The sequence below is a fragment of the Bos mutus genome, chromosome 19 (genome assembly GCF_027580195.1).
Source record: "Bos mutus isolate GX-2022 chromosome 19, NWIPB_WYAK_1.1, whole genome shotgun sequence".
Taxonomy (NCBI): domain Eukaryota; kingdom Metazoa; phylum Chordata; class Mammalia; order Artiodactyla; family Bovidae; genus Bos; species Bos mutus.
The window spans coordinates 27,664,573-27,682,392 of record NC_091635.1 but is presented as its reverse complement, the minus strand read 5'-3'; the positions used below and the strand labels follow the sequence as shown (position 1 = coordinate 27,682,392).

The 17,820-nt window shown below is 40.8% G+C and overlaps 1 protein-coding gene across 1 annotated transcript; it reads left to right on the top strand.

Annotated features, from left to right (window-relative positions):
- Positions 1–228: 228 nt before the first annotated feature.
- Positions 229–4,541, top strand: KRT24 (keratin 24). Its single transcript, XM_005898049.2, has 8 exons — positions 229–825; positions 1,628–1,710; positions 2,083–2,239; positions 2,729–2,890; positions 2,988–3,113; positions 3,458–3,675; positions 3,889–4,001; positions 4,194–4,541. Exons 1-8 carry the CDS (start codon positions 229–231, stop codon positions 4,295–4,297), a joined length of 1,560 nt encoding a protein of 519 aa, XP_005898111.1. The 3' UTR covers positions 4,298–4,541.
- The last annotated feature ends 13,279 nt before the right edge of the window (positions 4,542–17,820 follow it).

The window sequence follows — 17,820 nt, the reverse complement described above, 5'->3', positions numbered from 1 at the left end:
CCCGGAGGCTCTGACCTAGCTTCAGAGAATGAGCCAGTAGAGTGGGTTCAGAGGGAAAAAAGTTATCCAGTTGCAGATTAGCAAAGGTGTTACAGGGATTAAGAAGTGACACGGCAAAGGAACACCCTAAAAGTGTGTATATAAGGGCCCAAAAGGCAGCCTGCAAATAGGTTCTTCACGATCACCTCTCCTACTCACCTGGACAAGCCAGACCTTCGCAGGAACACTATGTCTTGCTCATCTCGCGTGTCCTCCTCCAGGGCTGGAGGCAGCAGCTCGGTCAGAGTGTCTGCTGGTGGCAGCAGCTTCAGCAGCGGAAGCAGAATTGGTCTCGGGGGAGGCTCTGCCAGGGGCTTCCGAGGAGGGGCCGGCAGCTATGGCCTGAGTGGGGGCTCAAGCGGAGGCTTTGGAGGGGGGTTTGGTAGCTGCTCAATAGGGGGCGGTTTTGGAGGAGCTTCAGGTTCTGGGATTGGCTTTGGCGGGGGCTCTAGCTTTGGTGGGGGTTCTGGCTTCGGCGGGAGTGCGGGATACGCTGGAGGCGCTAGTGGAGGTTTCTACAGCTATGCTGGTGGTGTGGGTGGTGGCGTGGGTGGCGGCCTTGGTGACGGGGGGCTTTTCTCTGGAGGTGAAAAGCAAGCCATGCAGAACCTCAATGACCGGCTGGCCAATTACCTGGATAAAGTCAGAGCCCTGGAAGAGGCCAACGCTGACCTAGAGAACAAAATCAAGGAGTGGTATGAGAAATTTGGGCCCAGGTCTGGAGATGGTGGAGCTGGAAGAGATTACAGCAAATACTATCCAGTCATTGAAGATGTCAGGACTCAGGTGAGACACTAGCCATGCTGAGTTTCTATTATTTCTATATCTTTCCCATTTATTCAGATCATGAATGATGACTTTAAGTCACAGAATTATTTGAAAACATATTTGTTTTGTTGTATGTATAAAACGGGATGTGGTGTGCTTTAACTGTGACACTGTGTACAAGACATCCAAACATATTAATTTTGTTTGCATCTCACATTTGAGTATTTCCACAGAAGAGTAGAATTTACACAATGCCAGGCAGCTAATTAACCTAAGAGTGATGGCTATAAGTCGACACTATCTTCCTCTAATTTTTCATCACAATTAATTCTGGCAGATTGGTGTCCTTTAGCCTCTTACTAGATTTAAATAGCTTTACAGATATTTTTCTTCCTAGAAAACCTGGTGCAAATATTGTATGAGAATGTGATGGAGTCTAACATGCTTAGACATAGTTGTATGGGAAATATAGTTTTAAAGACTCTTTTGGAAGTGAAATTCATGTTTCACACTATTTTCTGAAAAAGCTCATAGAATAACTGATCTTCCAAAACAGCAAAAATATGTAGAGGATTGTGTTCTGGGAAACAATGTTCCATGCTCATTCCAGCAAATGTGCAGGCTGCTAATTTTTGCAGAAGGATGTTAGTCTAAAGTACATTAGGGTCATCAATGCAGGTGTCATTACTAAGCAAATTTTCAAAGCAAGTCACCTTTAAAGGTTAACTCAGGAGACATCTACTCTCACAGATGGGCATGTAGACATAGGTTTAAAAAAAAAAAGCAACCACGATTTATTCACTATTATTGTCTTGTCTAGATCATTACTGCCACCATTGAAAATGCTGGGATCGTTCTGCAAATTGACAATGCCCGACTGGCTGCTGATGACTTCAGACTGAAGTAAGAAAAGTGAAGACTTGAAAACAAACATTGTAGGAAAAATAAAATCCAATCCCTTGGCTTAGTTTATTCTAAATTTTAAAGAAATCTTTTATGGGATCAAGACCTAAATTCACAAGGGTACATTTTACAAAACCCTCATTCCACAAACAAGAACAGAACAAAGGCAATTTCAGGATGAAATTTTTGTTATCAAAAATGTTGGCCATCAATAGAGTTAATGTACGGTTCAGGTTTTGTTTTACAAGGGGAAAACTCCTAAGAGAAAACTTATCGTTCATTGATCAAATTGCTCGGGGGAGAAAAAACATTTTTTTGCATATGTGAGAATGCACTGTGCTCTTTGAAATGGGCTGTACTGTGCTCTTCCAGATATGAGAACGAGCTGCATCTCCGGCAGACCGTGGAGGCTGACATCAATGGCCTGCGGAAAGTCCTGGATGACCTGACCATGACTCGCTCTGACCTGGAGATGCAGATTGAGAGCCTCACTGAGGAGCTGGCCTACCTGAAGAAGAACCACGAGGAGGTAGGAACGGGGTCCACATTAATCAACAATGCTGGCCTACAGAGGTTCCCCCACATCCATTCTATAAAAATAAAATAAATTCCATCTGGATGGACTTTCAACTTCTGTAACCAGGAGGAAAAAAAGTAATCCTGAGAAAATTATGTGTGAATTTGGTGGGTTGTTTTTTTTTTTTCCTTTCGGAGTCCTAGTTTCAACTTTTTGTTGGCTTATGCACATCTTAGGAAATCATTGCTTTTCAAGTTTCTCTTTTCTTTGTTGGCTGCACTGGGTCTTCATTGCTTCATTTCTCTAGTTGCGGCAATCGGGGACTGCTCATTATTGCGGTGGCTTCTCTTGTTACAGAGCACCGGCTCTAGGGCACACCAGTTTGAGTGGTTGTGGCACCCAAGCTCTGCACTGGCAGGTGGATTCTTAACCACTGGACCACCAGGGTAGTCTGGGAAGTCGTTGCTTTTCATCACTATGGTTCTTTTTGCTTCGGGCTAGGAAATGAAGAGTATGCAAGGAAGCTCCGGAGGGGACGTGACTGTGGAAATGAACGCTGCCCCGGGCACAGACCTGACTAAGTTACTGAATGACATGAGGGCTCAGTATGAGGAGCTGGCTGAGCAGAACCGCCGCGAGGCCGAGGAGCAGTTCAACAAGCAGGTAGATCATCACCCTGAGCCTCCAAGTCCATGGCCACATGTAAGCCACTTCCTGTCAATCCACCAGCGCACAATGACTGCATTTTATTTGTATTTAGAGTGCCTCACTGCAAGCACAGATCTCTACTGATGCTGGGGCGGCCAGTTCCGCCAAGAATGAGATCACAGAACTGAAACGCACTCTGCAAGCCCTGGAAATTGAGCTGCAGTCCCAACTGGCCATGGTTTGTACAAAGAACTTCTCGCAACTCTCCAACAGGGAAGTTGAGCAGTTGGTTTCCTTTCTTTGCCAAGATGTCCCACTTGGCATGTCATAAAAGCAGGATTAGGGAGGACTGTATTATGGTTGTCAAAATCATAAGACATTCCAGTTAAAGACAATGTATCTATTTCCATGAAAGATTTAGTTTAAAAAATAATGGCAAGAAAAATTAAGGAAGCAGAGAAAGCAATAGAGGTTGTAACTCATGGAAAGTGCATTTCTCCTAGTATTTTATAAAATGTATTTTTAAAAAATCACCCAATGATTTATTTTCATGGTGAAATTTTTATTTGCTTTTTCTCTTAGAAAAGCTCCCTGGAAGGGACCTTGGCAGACACGGAGGCCAACTACGTGGTGCAGCTGTCACAAATTCAGATGCAGATCAGCAGCCTGGAGGAGCAGATCTGCCAGATCCGGGGTGAGACCGAATGCCAGAACGCAGAATACGAGCAGCTGCTGGACATCAAGACCCGCCTGGAGATGGAGATTGAGACCTACCGCCGCCTGCTTGATGGAGAAGGAGGGTAAATGAAAGTCAGGAACATGCTAAATACAGACCTTGGTGTATTTGTGTTATGCAACCAAAAAGGGGCGTGGGGACCAGACTTGTATTTATAATGTAAGAGTGACATGGTCCAATGAAAAGACTGCTGCCATCATGGGAAAGAGTCCACTGAGTGGAGGGTTTCTCCTGCCTTTGCAAAGTGCAAAAAACAAACAGTTCTTTTTTTCTCCAGTGGTTCTGGTTTTGGAGGATCTGATTATAGACGTTCAGGATCCAGAAACATGGGATCCAGGGATTCATCCATGTCTGATGGCTCAAGATCTGGAACTTCTGTCCAAGGCAGAGGTAGATATTTTTTTCATGTTTCTGAGTTTTTATAATTGAAACATAAAGACATGCTTCGCTTTTCATACAAAAAGAATGTACTGTTGTTATATACTTATCTAGATAGAACATACTCAGTGAATATATTCAGATTTCTCTTGATCTATGTTTCTGTGAGTTTCCAGACTGACATTGTGATTCTGCGATTTTCAGACCCAAGCAAGAGTAGAGTGACTAAGACCATCGTCGAAGAGGTGGTGGATGGCAAAGTCATCTCATCTCAAGTCAGCAATGTTTCTGAGGTGAAACTGAAATAAGCAATTTCCAGAGCAACAAGAGTGTCTTTCAGAGGAAAAAAAAAAAACTCTAAAGGACACCAATGAAGAAACTGCATCAATCTAGCCATCTTTCAGAATCACTTCAGGGAAAAGTATCTATCCAGAAATAGAAGACTAACCAATTTTCCTGCATCCTCTTCTTTTCTTATTAGAATGCTCTTGAAAAAGTTGAAAGACAGCTTTGCTCTAATTGTTTCTGTGCTTCAATAAACTTACTTTTGCAAGTTAATGAAATTATTCCTGAATTTTTTTTAAGAAATACAATACTTTAACCTAGAAATGAAGTTACCAGTTATGACCTAGCTGCATTATCATTATGAATAATAATGTATGTATTATACATTATTTATATAGTATCTTCTTCATGAGAATCAAAATTATAGCCATTTTGTATGTGAGAAATTTTAACATCACATTAGAACACACTGATAGTTGACATTAGACCTCAGGTCTCTACGACTGCAGTTAACAGTTCAGCCCAAAGAAGGATGAGATTATTTGAATAATCAATCTATAATAAATTAATGTCTAATTTCTTTTTTCTGCTTTTATTTTTGAGTTTTATTTTATATTAGAGTACGTTGTTGTTTAGTCACTAAGCCTCTTCCAACTCTTTTGCGACCCCATGGACTGTAGCCCGCCAGGCTCCTCTGTCCATGGGATTATCCAGGCAAGAATACTGGAGTGGGTTGCCATTTTGTCCTCCAGGAGATCTTCCCAACCCAGGGATTGAGCCCAAGTCTCCTGCTTGGAAGGTGGATTCTTTACCACTGAGTCCCCTGGGGCTCTTTTATATTACAGTTGATTTACAATGATGTGTTAGTTTCAGGTATACAGCAAAGTGATTCAGTTATACATACACATATATCTGTTCTTTTTCAGATTCTTAATATATAGTTTCTTTTTGTCCATCACTGAACTGGGGATTTCATGAGATAAAAAGAAACATAAAATATGTCTCTTACTTCAGAAAGTTTACATTTTAGATGGAAAGGAAAGCTAAAAGGGCAAAGAAGACAGCAGACAATACAGGGTGTTACTACCAAAGGGCTTGACCCCACAGTATCCACCAGAAGTGCCGCAGGAATCTGACAATCCACGTGTGCAGGACTCTTAGGAGAATGGTCAGAATAAAAATCTTAGGAAAGAAGACGGGATGTGTGATATGGTGCCAAATTTCTGAAAACTTTCAAAGTCCCAAAGAGAAGAGATGCTCAGAAATTTGCTCCCTTGTCAAATCTAGCCATATCTCTAACCAAAAATTGTCACCTAGCCAAGCTGGTGTTTCCTTTTCCCCTGTTCTCCACGGCTGAAGTCTTTTACCCCATCAGTGGTCCTCAGAGATCTGTCTTGCCTTGCTGGGAAAATGAAGCCTCTTAAAATAGGGTAGAGGGTGATACAGGTCAGTCTCAGGAAGAAACAGACAAAGGAGAAAGCCAGGTTCTATAAGGACTTTCCCACTTACGGAATTTAATAGGGCCAGATCACAAATTAGATCATCAATCCCACAAGCCAGTCCTCAAGAAAAGAACATGGAGCTTGGCACAAAAACTCAAATTAAATATTACAAAAGGGTAAACTTGAATGTAATTCATGTAAATTGTACCTTCAAATATAAAGTCAGTAAGAGCTGTATGAGCGTATCATACCTTAATAATAAAAACAACCAAATAATGTAGCTTTTTTCTTATAGGCACATTGAATAAAAAATTAAAATGAACCTAAAAGCACCCTGTAACCAGAGAATGAAGTTAGTACCTAAGCATCAACCACTATTCCCAGAAAAAGAGCAACAGTGTCTCAAGTCAAACATGTGTTTCCCATCAAAGCATTATTACAGCAAGTTAAACTTGGATGTTTCTTCTCTGCTGAAAAGTTAAGAAATGTAAACTGGCTGATTCAGCTTTGATTAAAGACAGAAGGACAGACTTGGAAACCAGCTTATATGTGACCTCCCATCCTTTGGGCCATCATGGTCACATCAAGAAAGCCTCTCTCCATGAGTCGTCCCAGGTCCAGTCTTCCAGTCCTGTACTACCGGGGACCTATGTTTATGGCTAGTATTAGCTTCACGTCAGGGCAAAAGTATGTGGCTACTCTGAAGATTATCTTTAGGTGAAACCCTCATTCTGGGTTTCCTTGGCATGTGTGGAGATGCTGCATTTGTACTAAATGATGGTTTACAGATACGGAAAGGTCTAGTTCATAAGCGCCAACTTGCTGAGATGCAGTAGAATATGTTATGAGCTCATTCAATTTTAAAAATTGAAATTATTGAATCATTTTGGATTGTAAAATTTATTTAGAGAGCTGAATAAATACTAAGGACAGGGTGTTCATATGTTATTGTTTGACATTTCAAAGACAGGTACTGGATTCCAGCCTAGTTGTTATTCAGACTGTTGTTATTCCAGACTGTTGTTATTCAGTCTCCAAGTCATGTCCAACTCTTTGAAACCCTGTGGACTGCAGCACACCAGGCTTCCCTGTCCCTCACCATCTCCCGGAGTTTTCCCAAGTTAATATCCACTGAATCAATGATGCCATCCAACCATCTCATCCTCTGTTGTCCCTTTCTCCTCCTGCCCTTAATCTTTCTCAGCCTCAGGGTCTTTTCCAATGGATTCCACTCTACCCACCACAAAACTTATCCAAAGATCTGGAAACTGTTTTAAGGAAACTGCAACAGTTAAGTGTAAAATGTTATAATATATTATAACAAAGAGTTATGATGTGGATATCCTAAAAAATTAAGAGAACAAGGCCACTTCCTTTGGGAAGCTAATTCATCAGAATGATAGGGAGAAGAGTTCTCTCAGAGACTGACCATTCCTCACAGTGTGACAATTAAGATCTGTCAGATTCTTTAATATGCTTAGACCCAGAGATCTGGTATTTGCAAGGATCTTTGTTACATTATTTTCTAACAAAGTAAAAGCATGGAAACAGCCTGAAAGGCCATCAATAAAGAATAAACTATGTGCATACAGACAATGGAATATAATGTAGACATTAGTAAGAATGCATTAAATAGAGATAAACACACAGACATACAGAACAGACTTGTGGTTGTCAAGGGGGAGGGGAGGAGAGGGGTCGAGTGGGGTGTGGGGTTAGTAGATGCAAACTCTTATACAGAGAGTGGATAAACAAGGTCCCACAGTACAGCACAGGGAACTATATTCAACGTCCTGTGAGAAATCATAATTCAGTTCAGTTCAGCCGCTCAGTCATGTCCGACTCTTTGCACGCCAGGCCTTCCTGCCCATCACCAACTCCCAGAATTCGCTTAAACTCATGTCCATTGAATCAGTGATGCCATCCAACCATTTCATCCTCTATTGTCCCCTTCTCCTCCTGCCTTCAATCTTTCCCAGCATCAGGATCTTTTCCAATGAATCGGTTCTTCACATCAGGTGGCCAAAGAATTGGAGCTTCAGCTTCAGCATCAGTCCTTCCAATGAATATTCAGGACTGATTTCCTTTAGGATGGACTGGTTTGATCTCCTTGCAGTCCAAGGGACTCTCAAGAGTCTTCTCCAACATCACAGTTCAAAAGCATTAATTCTTCAGTGCTCAGCTTTCTTTATGGTCCAACTCTCACATCCATGCATGACTACTGGAAAAACCCTAGCTTTGACTAGATGAATCTTTGTTGGCAAAGTAATGTCTCTGCTTTTTAATATGCTGTCTAGGTTGGTTGTAGCTTTTCCTCCAAGGAGCAAGCATCTTTTAATTCCATGGCTGCAGCCACCATCGGCAGTGATTTTGGAGCCCAAGAAATGAAAGTCTGTCACCATTTCCATTGCTTCCCCATCTATTTGCCATGAAATGATGGGACCAGATGCCACGATCTTAGTTTTTTGAATGTTGGCTTTTAATCCAACTTTTTCCCTCTCCTCTTTCACTTTCATCAAAAGGCTCTTCAGTTCCTCTTTGCTTTCTGCCATAAGGATGTTGTCATCTGCATATCTGAGGTTATTGATATTTCTCCTGGCAATCTTGATTCCAGCTTGTGCTTCATTCAGCCTGACATTTTGCATGATGTACTCTGCACATAAGGTAAATAAGCAGGGTGACTATAATATCCAGCCTTGATGTACTCGTTTCCCAATTTGTAACTAGTTCATTGTTCCATGTCTGGTTCTAACTATAGCTTCTTGACCTGCGTACAGATTTCTCAGGAGGCAGGTCAGGTGGTCTGCTATTCCCATCTCTTGAAAAATTTTCCACAGTTTGTTGTGATCCACACAGTCAAAGTTTTGATGTAGTCAATAAAGCAGACGTAGATATTTTTCTGGAACTCTCATGCTTTTTCTATGATTCAAGGGATGTTGGCAATTTGACTCTGGTTCCTCTGCCTTTTCTAAATCCAGCTTGAACATCTGGAAGTTCATGGTTAATGTACTGTTGAAGCCTTGCAGAAGCCCAAAAAAGATGTCGTTTTCATTATAGGGGACTGGAATGCAAAGGTAGGAAATCAAGAAATACCTGGAATAACAGGCAAATTTGGCCTTGGAGTACAGAATAAAGTAGGGCAAAGGCTAACAGAGTTTTGCCAAGAGAATGCACTGGTCATAGCAAACACTCTCTTCTAACAACACAAGAGAAGACTCTACACATGGACATCACCAGATGGTCAACACCAAAATCAGATTGATTATATTCTTTGCAGCCAAAGATGGAGAAGCTCTATCCAGTCAGCAAAAAGAAGACTGGGCACTGACTGTGGCTCAGATGGTGAACTCCTTATTGCTAAATTCAGATTTAAATTGAAGAAAGTAGGGAAAACCACTAGATCATTCAAGTATGACCTAAATCAAATCCCTTATGATTATGGAAATGACAGTGGAAGTGACAAATAGATTCAAGGGATCAGATCTGATAGACAGAGTGCCTGAAGAACTATGGATGGAGGTTCATGACACTGTACAGGAGGCAGTGATCAAGACCATCCCCAAGAAAAAGAAAAGCGAAAAGGCAAAATGGTTGTCTGAGGAGGCCTTACAAATAGCTATGAAAAGAAGAGACATGAAAGGCAAAGGAGAAAAGGAAAGATATACCCATTTGAATGAAGAGTTCCAAAGAACAGCAAGGAGAGATAAGAAAGCCTTCCTCAGTGATCAATGCAAGGAAATAGAGGAAAACAATGGAATGGGAAAGATTAGAGATATCTTCAAGAAAATTAGAGATACCAAGGGAACTTTTCATGCAAAGATGGGCACAATAAAGGACAGAAATGATATGGACCTAACAGAAGCAGAAGATATTAAGAAGTGGTAAGAATACACAGAACTGTACAAAAAAGATCTTCACGACCCAGATAATCACGATGGTGTGATCACTCACCTAGAGCCAGACATTCTGGAATGTGAAATCAAGTGGGCCTTAGGAAGCATCACTACGAACAAAGCTAGTGGAGGTGATGGAATTCCAGTTGAGCTATTTGAAATCCTGAAAGATGATGCTGTGAAAGTGTTGCACTCAATATGCCAGCAAATTTGGAAAACTCAGCAGTGGCCACAGGACTGGAAAAGTACTGTTGAAGCCTGGCTTGGAGAATTTTGAGTGTTACTTTGCTAGCCTGTGAGATGAGTGTAATTGTGTGGTAGTTTGAACATTCTTTGGCATTGCCTTTCTTCAGGATTGGAATGAAAACTGACCTTTTGCAGTCCTGTGGCCACTGCTGAGTTTTCCAAATTGGCTGACATATTGAGCGCAGCACTTTTAGGACTTAGAATTGCTCCGCTGGAATTTCATCACTTCCACTATCTTTGTTCGTAGTGATGCTTCCTAGGGCCCACCTGACTTCGGACTCCAGCATATCTAGATCTAGGTGAGTGATCACACCATCATGGTTATCTGGGTCATTAAGATCTTTGTTGTATAGCTCTTCTCTGTATTCTTGCTACCTCTTCTTAATATCTTCTGCTTCTGTTAGGTCCATACCATTTCTATCCTTTATTGTGCCCATCTTTGCATGAAAAGTTCCCTTGGTATCTCTAATTTTCTGGAAGAGATCTTTAGTCTTTCCCATTCTACTGTTTTCTTCTATTTCTTTGCATTGATCACCGAGGAAGGCTTTCTTATCTCTCTTTACTATTCTTTGGAACTCTGCATTCACATGAATATATCTTTCCTTTTCTCCTTTGCCTTTAGCTTCTCTTCTTTTCTCAGTTATTTTTAAGCCCTCCTCAGACAACCATTTTCCCTTTTCACATTTCTTTTTCTTGGGGATGGCCTTGATCATGTACAATGTCACGAACCTCCATCCATCGCTCTTCAGGCACTCTATCAGGTCTAATCCCTTGAATTTGTTTATCACTTTCACTGTGTAATCATAAGGGATTTGATATAGGTCATATCTGAGTGGTCCAGTGGTTTTCCCTACTTTCTTCAATTTAAGTTTGAATTTGGCAATAAGGAGTTCATGATCTGAGGCCACAGTCAGCTCCTGGTCTTGTTTTTGCTGACTGTATAGCAAAAACACTATTTATTATGATAATCATAATAGCAAAGAATACATATATATACACATACAACTGAATCACTTTGCTGTACAGCAGAAATTAACCAGTACTGTAAATCAACTATACTTCAATAAAAAATAAAATTTTAAAAATGCATTGAATTTCTGTGTACTAACCTGTGTGTGAGTACTAAGTCGCTTCAGTCGTGTCTGACGCTTTGGGACCCTGTGAAATGTAGCCCACCAGGCTCCTCTGTTCACTGGATTCTCCAGGCCAGAATACTGGAGTGGGTTGCCATTCCCTTCTCCAGGCGATCTTCCCGACTCAGGGACTAAACCTGTGTCTCTTATGTTTCCTGCACTGGCTGCCAGGTTCTTTACCACTGTACCCCCTGGGATCTTCCCTGATAGCTCGGCTGGTAAAGAATCTGCCTGGAATGTGGGAGACCTGGGTTCAATCCCCGGGTTGACCAGATCCCCTGGAGAAGGGAAAGGCTACCCACGCCAGTATTCTGGCCTGGAAAACTCCATGGACTGTAGTCAGACACCACTGAGTGACTTTCACTTTCACTTTTCCACCTAGGAAGCCATGTGGTAACCTGCAGTAATCTACAATATTTTGTTAAGTATAAAAAACAAATGCTCAGTCAGTACACATAATATATTTTTGTAATATATATAGAAGGGAGAGAAGAAAGAGTAACCCTTAAGTATTTTTATGTGTTTGTATGAGTGTAGAAAAATATGCCTACACGAAAAGATTAGCTGTGATTACCTAGTGGGGCCTGGTGAGGAACTGGTGGGCAGGGGAAGAAGAATGTGCAATTTTTCTTAATACATCTGTTAATGGCTATACTGAGTCTATGGAGTAGGCATTGCTTTTGTATTTAAAAGTAACTTAGAAAAAGTGCAACTGTACGTGCTTCCTCTCATGATGCAAAAGCATTACAATGAACTAATAAGTAAAGCTAGGTGTTTTTATAAGTGATGGCAGCATAACAACTTTTTTTTAAATTTAATAGTGGGGTTTAGCCGATTAACAGTGTTGTGAAGGCCTAACAACTTTTTGAGCCAACCAAAAAAAGAGGAAGAAGATGAATTCAGAAAAGAAAAGGAATTTGCATTTCCTAAGCACTTGTTATACATGTAAATACTTTGTTGTTGCTGTTCAGTCATTAAGTCATGTCTGACTCTTTGCAACCCCATGGACTACAGCACACCAGACTCGCCCGTCCTTCACTATATCCTGGAGTTGGCTCAAATTCATGTCCACTGAGGAAGTGATGCTATCTAACCGTCTCATCCTCTGCTGCCCCCTTCTTCTTTTCCCTTTCAATCTTTTCCAGTGAGTCAGCTCTTCACATCAGGTGGCCAAGGTATAGGAGTTTCAGCTTCAGCATCAGTCCTTTCAATGAATATTCAGGTCTGACTTCCTTTAGGATTGACTGGTTTGATCTCCTTTCAGTCCAAAGGACTCTCAAGAGTCTTCCCAACACCACAGTTCAAAAGCATCAATTCTTCAGTGCTCAGCTTTCTTTATGGTCCAACTCTCACATCCATACGTAAATTAATGTTTACCGTTTCCTATATTCAAATCACAATGTAGCCTCATTCTGTAAAAAGTACCCAAAAGAGAACTATGTATATTTCCATTTTTCCAAAACGACCTTTCCCCCAACTAAAGTAAATAAGCAGGGTTTAAAATTCCCAGAACACTCCTCCATCTGCCTCAACAGGAGGAAATTGTCAAAGCTGGAAACAGGAAGTGCTAACAGAGGTGGCCCTCAGCCTGAGTTCAGAACAGAAGACAGGATACTAAATGCCCCTTTGGCCATTAAAACTGAAGCTGGATTTCTGATAGTGGGCAAAACAAGGGGAAGACCAGCTTTCAAAGTAGGAAAGGAGATGTTTCCTGGTAAAGTCAAGTGTGGCATCTTGAAGTGAGCTTCATAATCTTACCTTGGCTGCAAAGGTGGAGGATGAAACAGGCGAGGCAAATATTTTCATTTAAACTAAATTTTTATGCACAAAAAGTATAGATGATATGCATTATAAGCAAGAGCCATTCTAAAAATTTTATAATAAGATGGTGAGGAGATCTTCTGCAAAGAACTTTGTAAAGATCTGATACATGTTTTGAGAGATGTAATCATAGTCTAAGCATTCCCTCTTATCCTTGAAAGCAATCTATATGTACAATACATAACTGAGATTATTAGTACCTGGAATTCACTGGCCTTGTGGAAAGAGGTTGTCATACTCTCACAATCTCTGTCAATTAAGCCTGGCATCTTCATCTTTAGAAACATATCTTTTTTAGCTTCACTTGTTGCTGACAGCTATCTGTGAAATAAATTACTTCAAATAATGTTTTCTTAGTATGCCTAAGATCGAAAGGTCAGATTGTTAAATCTCCATGTTTTTATCAAAAACTCCGTTGCACCATTTCAAAATGAGGTCATTTGGCTTTCCCCATAGGGTGTTCCACATCTAAAAGTTTCTGTAAAGATCCAGTGTTAATGCTTGTGATTTCTATCACAACCATAGCATGGGCTTCCCGGGTGGCTCAGTGGTAAAGAATCTGCCTGCCAATGCAGGACACACGGGTTCAATCCCTGGGTCAGGAAAATCCCCTGGAGGAGGAAATGGCAACCCACTCCAGTATTCTTGCCTGGAAAATTCCATGGACAGAGGAGCCAGGCAAACTACAGTCCATGGGGTCCCAAACAGTCAGACATGACTGGGCAACTGAGCACAAACCACTTTGCTGTACGCTAGAATCTCATACAACATTGTAAATTAACTATGCTTTAATCTAAAAAAAAAAAAAAATCACACAATTTTAAAGAGTTGGATAGGGACTTATTTCAACCTCAAACCCAGAACAGAAATTCTTCCTGAAAGATGATTCTAGGCCTCTAGCCTCCAGCTGAAGGTGCCCAGAGCTTGGAAAGTTCCTGACTTGGTAAAACAGGTCATCCAATTTAAGAACAGATGTAGTGTTAGAAAAGTCTTCCTTATGTCAAACCAGACTTGTCTCCCTGTGTAACTTCCAGCAATTATTGGATCCTGGCTCAGGCTTTGGGAGCAGTTTTTTATACGCTGTGTATCTTCTCTTTTTTCTAAATAAAAATTCCAGTTTCTTTAGCCTCATCTGACATTGTTTCATTCATTCACTCTTCATTATCTGGATCACGTGTTATTGACATAATGGACATATTTGCAGTTAAACAGTATCCTAAAATATAGCACCCAGAAGTAAACCCCTGGTTCAAGAGTAGAGGGAGAATGGCCCCTGGACTCTGATTCCTTTACTGTATGTAGTCTCAGCAGCAGGCACTAGTCTGTTGGGGAACTTCTGCAGAGAAACTTTATCCTTCACCTGATGTTTTGTTCTCTTTGTGTCTTTAACTTATAGAACTTCACTTTTAAAACTTCACTTATTTTACAAAATCTAATTTATTGGGCATCATCCTTTCAGCCTGAAAGATTTTGTAATATACTTTCAAGTCTCTCACTCAACATATTACATATATTTGGGATCATTTAGAAGAAAAGTAACAGTCATGAAACCTAAAAATGCAGATATCATCACCCTCATGGCCCCACACAGGCCAATAATAGCTATCAGCCTGACATCTGTGTTTCCTAAATATGCCATTTGAGGACTTTACTCTGTGTGCAACTGTTTCTACTTTAACAGAAGTTTTAAGGGATGTTTACTTGATGGCTGGGGTGTTCGAAGACACAGGAACAGGCTCAGATTCCACCTTAAGTACAGTGAAGCCAAGGCCACGCAGAGAGAGAACATCAAGTAACACCCAGGTTATTGACCAAAAATATTGTCTTTCTAGTCGGACAGCTTTCATTAAAGATAGATAGACTATATATAAAACAGAAACAGACTCAGATGTAGAGAATCGACTTGTGGTTGCCAAGGGGGAGAGGCAGGTTGGAGAGGGATGGATTAGGAGTTTAAGGTTAGCAGATGCAAATGATTGTGTGTAGAGAATAAATAAACAACAAGGTCCTACCATACACAGAGGGAACTCTATTCAATATCCTATGATAAACCATAACTGAAAAGAATATGAAAAAAGAATGTGCATATATGTATAACTGAATCACTTTGCTGTACAGCAGAAATTAACACAACATTGTAAATCAACCAAAAAACTGAAAAAAAAAAGATGATAGATACGTGAACAATACATTCTGTAATATGGAAATCATGGAGGAAGGGGCTTCCCTATGTTAGTAAGAAATTGGGGGGGTGGTGCTGGAAGTGCAGCATGGCATGGTTATTATCTCCAAGTAGAGTATTTCCACTACAATTCAGGATCTGCATAGAACAATTTAACTGCCAAACAAACAAGAAGCAGCCACTGCAGAGGTTTATAAGAACCTGGAGAAACTTATAAGCTTGCTGTTTAATACTAACTCAGTACACTATATTGTATCTATTCCACTTTAATTATTTGAGGGTCTTAAACTTTAATAAAATAAGACCACAAAATTAGCACTAATCGCTTCAGAAGTCCAAGGCAGGCTTCAAGAAAATTTTGAAACCTCACATTTTATTTTTCTACAATTGACAAAATTTAAGAAAAACATAACAAGAGAATATTAAAATGATTTAGACCCTTTTCTCTTCCTACGTTTTATTTTTACATACTGTACAGGGTGCATAAGCTAAGGATCGGCCACTTCCTATTCCTTCACAGAAATCCCTAAAGTTGATTTCAAATAACTTCATCTGAAAAGATAGCACTTATCACACAATTCCAAAGCAAAATAAAGTGTAATAATCACAGTCATAAAAAAATGCATGAGGGCAGAAATTCATAAGGGAAAATACAAGTTTCACTAGGTTGATATCATGTAAATATTCTCAGCTCCATTTCTCCAATATTAGATAATAGATATCTGAAGGTATTTTCTGTACTTTTAGGTAAATAAATTCTATGGAGTTTAACAAATAATTACCGAAACAATAATTTAATATTGTAGATGTCATTAAAAATCCTTAAGGTAACTCCATCAGAGATGAAACATCCACTTTATCCACTATAATAGGAGTTACTAATTGATCATTCTCTCAACACTCCCTTGAAACATTGGGTTTTGCAGTGTTGAAGCCTTTCTTCATGTCACACATTGCCCAAAAATCAAGTGTATGGCAATCAGACTCTCTTCAAGGGAAAAGAAGAATTGTAGGGGAAAATGTGGCTTAAGTGGCTTCAAGCCTTTGACTGTGTGGATCACAATAAACTGTGGAAAATTCTGAAAGAGATGGGAATACCAGAACACCTGACCTGCCTCTTGAGAAACATGTATGCAGGTCAAGAAGCAACAGTTAGAACTGGACATGGAACAACAGACTGGTTCCAAATAGGAAAAGGAGTACGTCAAGGCTGTCTATTGTCACCCTGCTTATTTAACTTCTATGCAGAGTACATCATGAGAAACGCTGGACTGGAAGAAGCACAAGCTGGAATCAAGATTGCCGGGAGAAATATCAATAACCTCAGATATGCAGATGACACCACCCTTATGGCAGAAAGTGAAGAGGAACTCAAAAGCCTCTTGATGAAAGTGAAAGTGGAGAGTGAAAAAGTTGGCTTAAAGCTCAACATTCCGAAAACGAAGATCATGGCATCTGGTCCCATCACTTCATGGGAAATAGATGGGGAAACAGTGGAAACAGTGTCAGACTTTATTTTTTGGGGCTCCAAAATAATTGCAGATGGTGATTACAGCCATGAAATTAAAAGACACTTACTCCTTGGAAGGAAAGTTATGACCAACCTAGATAGCATATTCAAAAGCAAAGACATTACTTTGCCAACAAAGGTCCGTCTAGTCAAGGCTATGGTTTTTCCTGTGGTCATGTATGGATGTAAGAGTTGGACTGTGAAGAAGGCTGAGCACCGAAGAATTGATGCTTTAGAACTGCGTTGTTGGAGAAGACTCTTGAGAGTCCCTCGGACTGCAAGGAGATCCAACCAGTCCATTCTGAAGGAGATCAGCCCTGGGATTTCTTTGGAGGGAATGATGCTAAAGCTGAAACTCCAGTACTTTGGCCACCTCATGCGAAGAGTTGATTCATTGGAAAAGACTCTGATGCTGGGAGGGATTGGGGGCAGAAGGAGAAGGGGACGACAGAGGATGAGATGGCTGAATGGCATCACTGACTCAATGGACGTGAGTCTGAGTGAACTCCAGGAGTTGGTGATGGACAGGGAGGCCTGGCATGCTGCAATTCATGGGTTTGCAAAGTGTTGGACACGACTTTGGAGAAGGCAATGGCACCCCACTCCAGCACTCTTGCCTGGAGAATCCCATGGGCAGAGGAGCTTGGTAGGCTGCAGTCCATGGGGTCTCGAAGAGTCGGACACGACTGAGCGACTTCACTTTCACTTTTCACTTTCATGCATTGGAGAAGGAAATGGCAACCCATTCCAGTGTTCTTGCCTCGAGAGTCCCAGGGACGGGGGAGCCTGGTGGGCTGCCGTCTACGGGGTCGCACAGAGTCGGACACGACTGAAGTGACTTAGCAGCAGAGCGACTGAACTGAACTAAACTGGGAGCTTTTTCCACCAACTTTGGGAGTGCCAACTGAGGAGTAATTGAGAGAACAACATTTAGAGAAATCTAAATGTCCATCTCACAGTTTACCTAGACCAGGTGGGACTCTGGAGCAGGCAAACAGTACACTTGAATATAAAATCAAAGCATTGTATACAAAATTTTGGATCTGGGGCTAATGGTCAAGGAGAAAAACAGGACTACATGGGAATTACCTCATAGTTCAGTGGTTAGGACTCCAAACTTTCACTGCCAAGAGTCTGGGCCCTGGTCGAAGAAGTAAGATCCCTCAAGACACATGACATGGCCAGAAAAAGGGAAAAAGAAGTAAAACGGTTCTACAAGAAGTATTAATCAGATAATTGAGGAATTTCAAAACAAGATAAGAAATTTTGCTACTGCTGGACAAAAGAACCACACTAAAAAATCACAAAATACTAAATGA

What these genes read in the sequence shown, in the direction of transcription:
- KRT24 (XM_005898049.2), top strand. Translation starts at nt 229, where the DNA reads ATGTCTTGCTCATCTCGCGTGTCCTCCTCCAGGGCTGGAGGCAGCAGC. An exon ending in TGAAGAAGAACCACGAGGAG is followed by an intron (nt 2,240 to 2,728) that starts GTAGGAACGGGG and finishes GCTTCGGGCTAG; the next exon opens with GAAATGAAGAGTATGCAAGG. An exon ending in AGGAGCAGTTCAACAAGCAG is followed by an intron (nt 2,891 to 2,987) that starts GTAGATCATCAC and finishes ATTTGTATTTAG; the next exon opens with AGTGCCTCACTGCAAGCACA.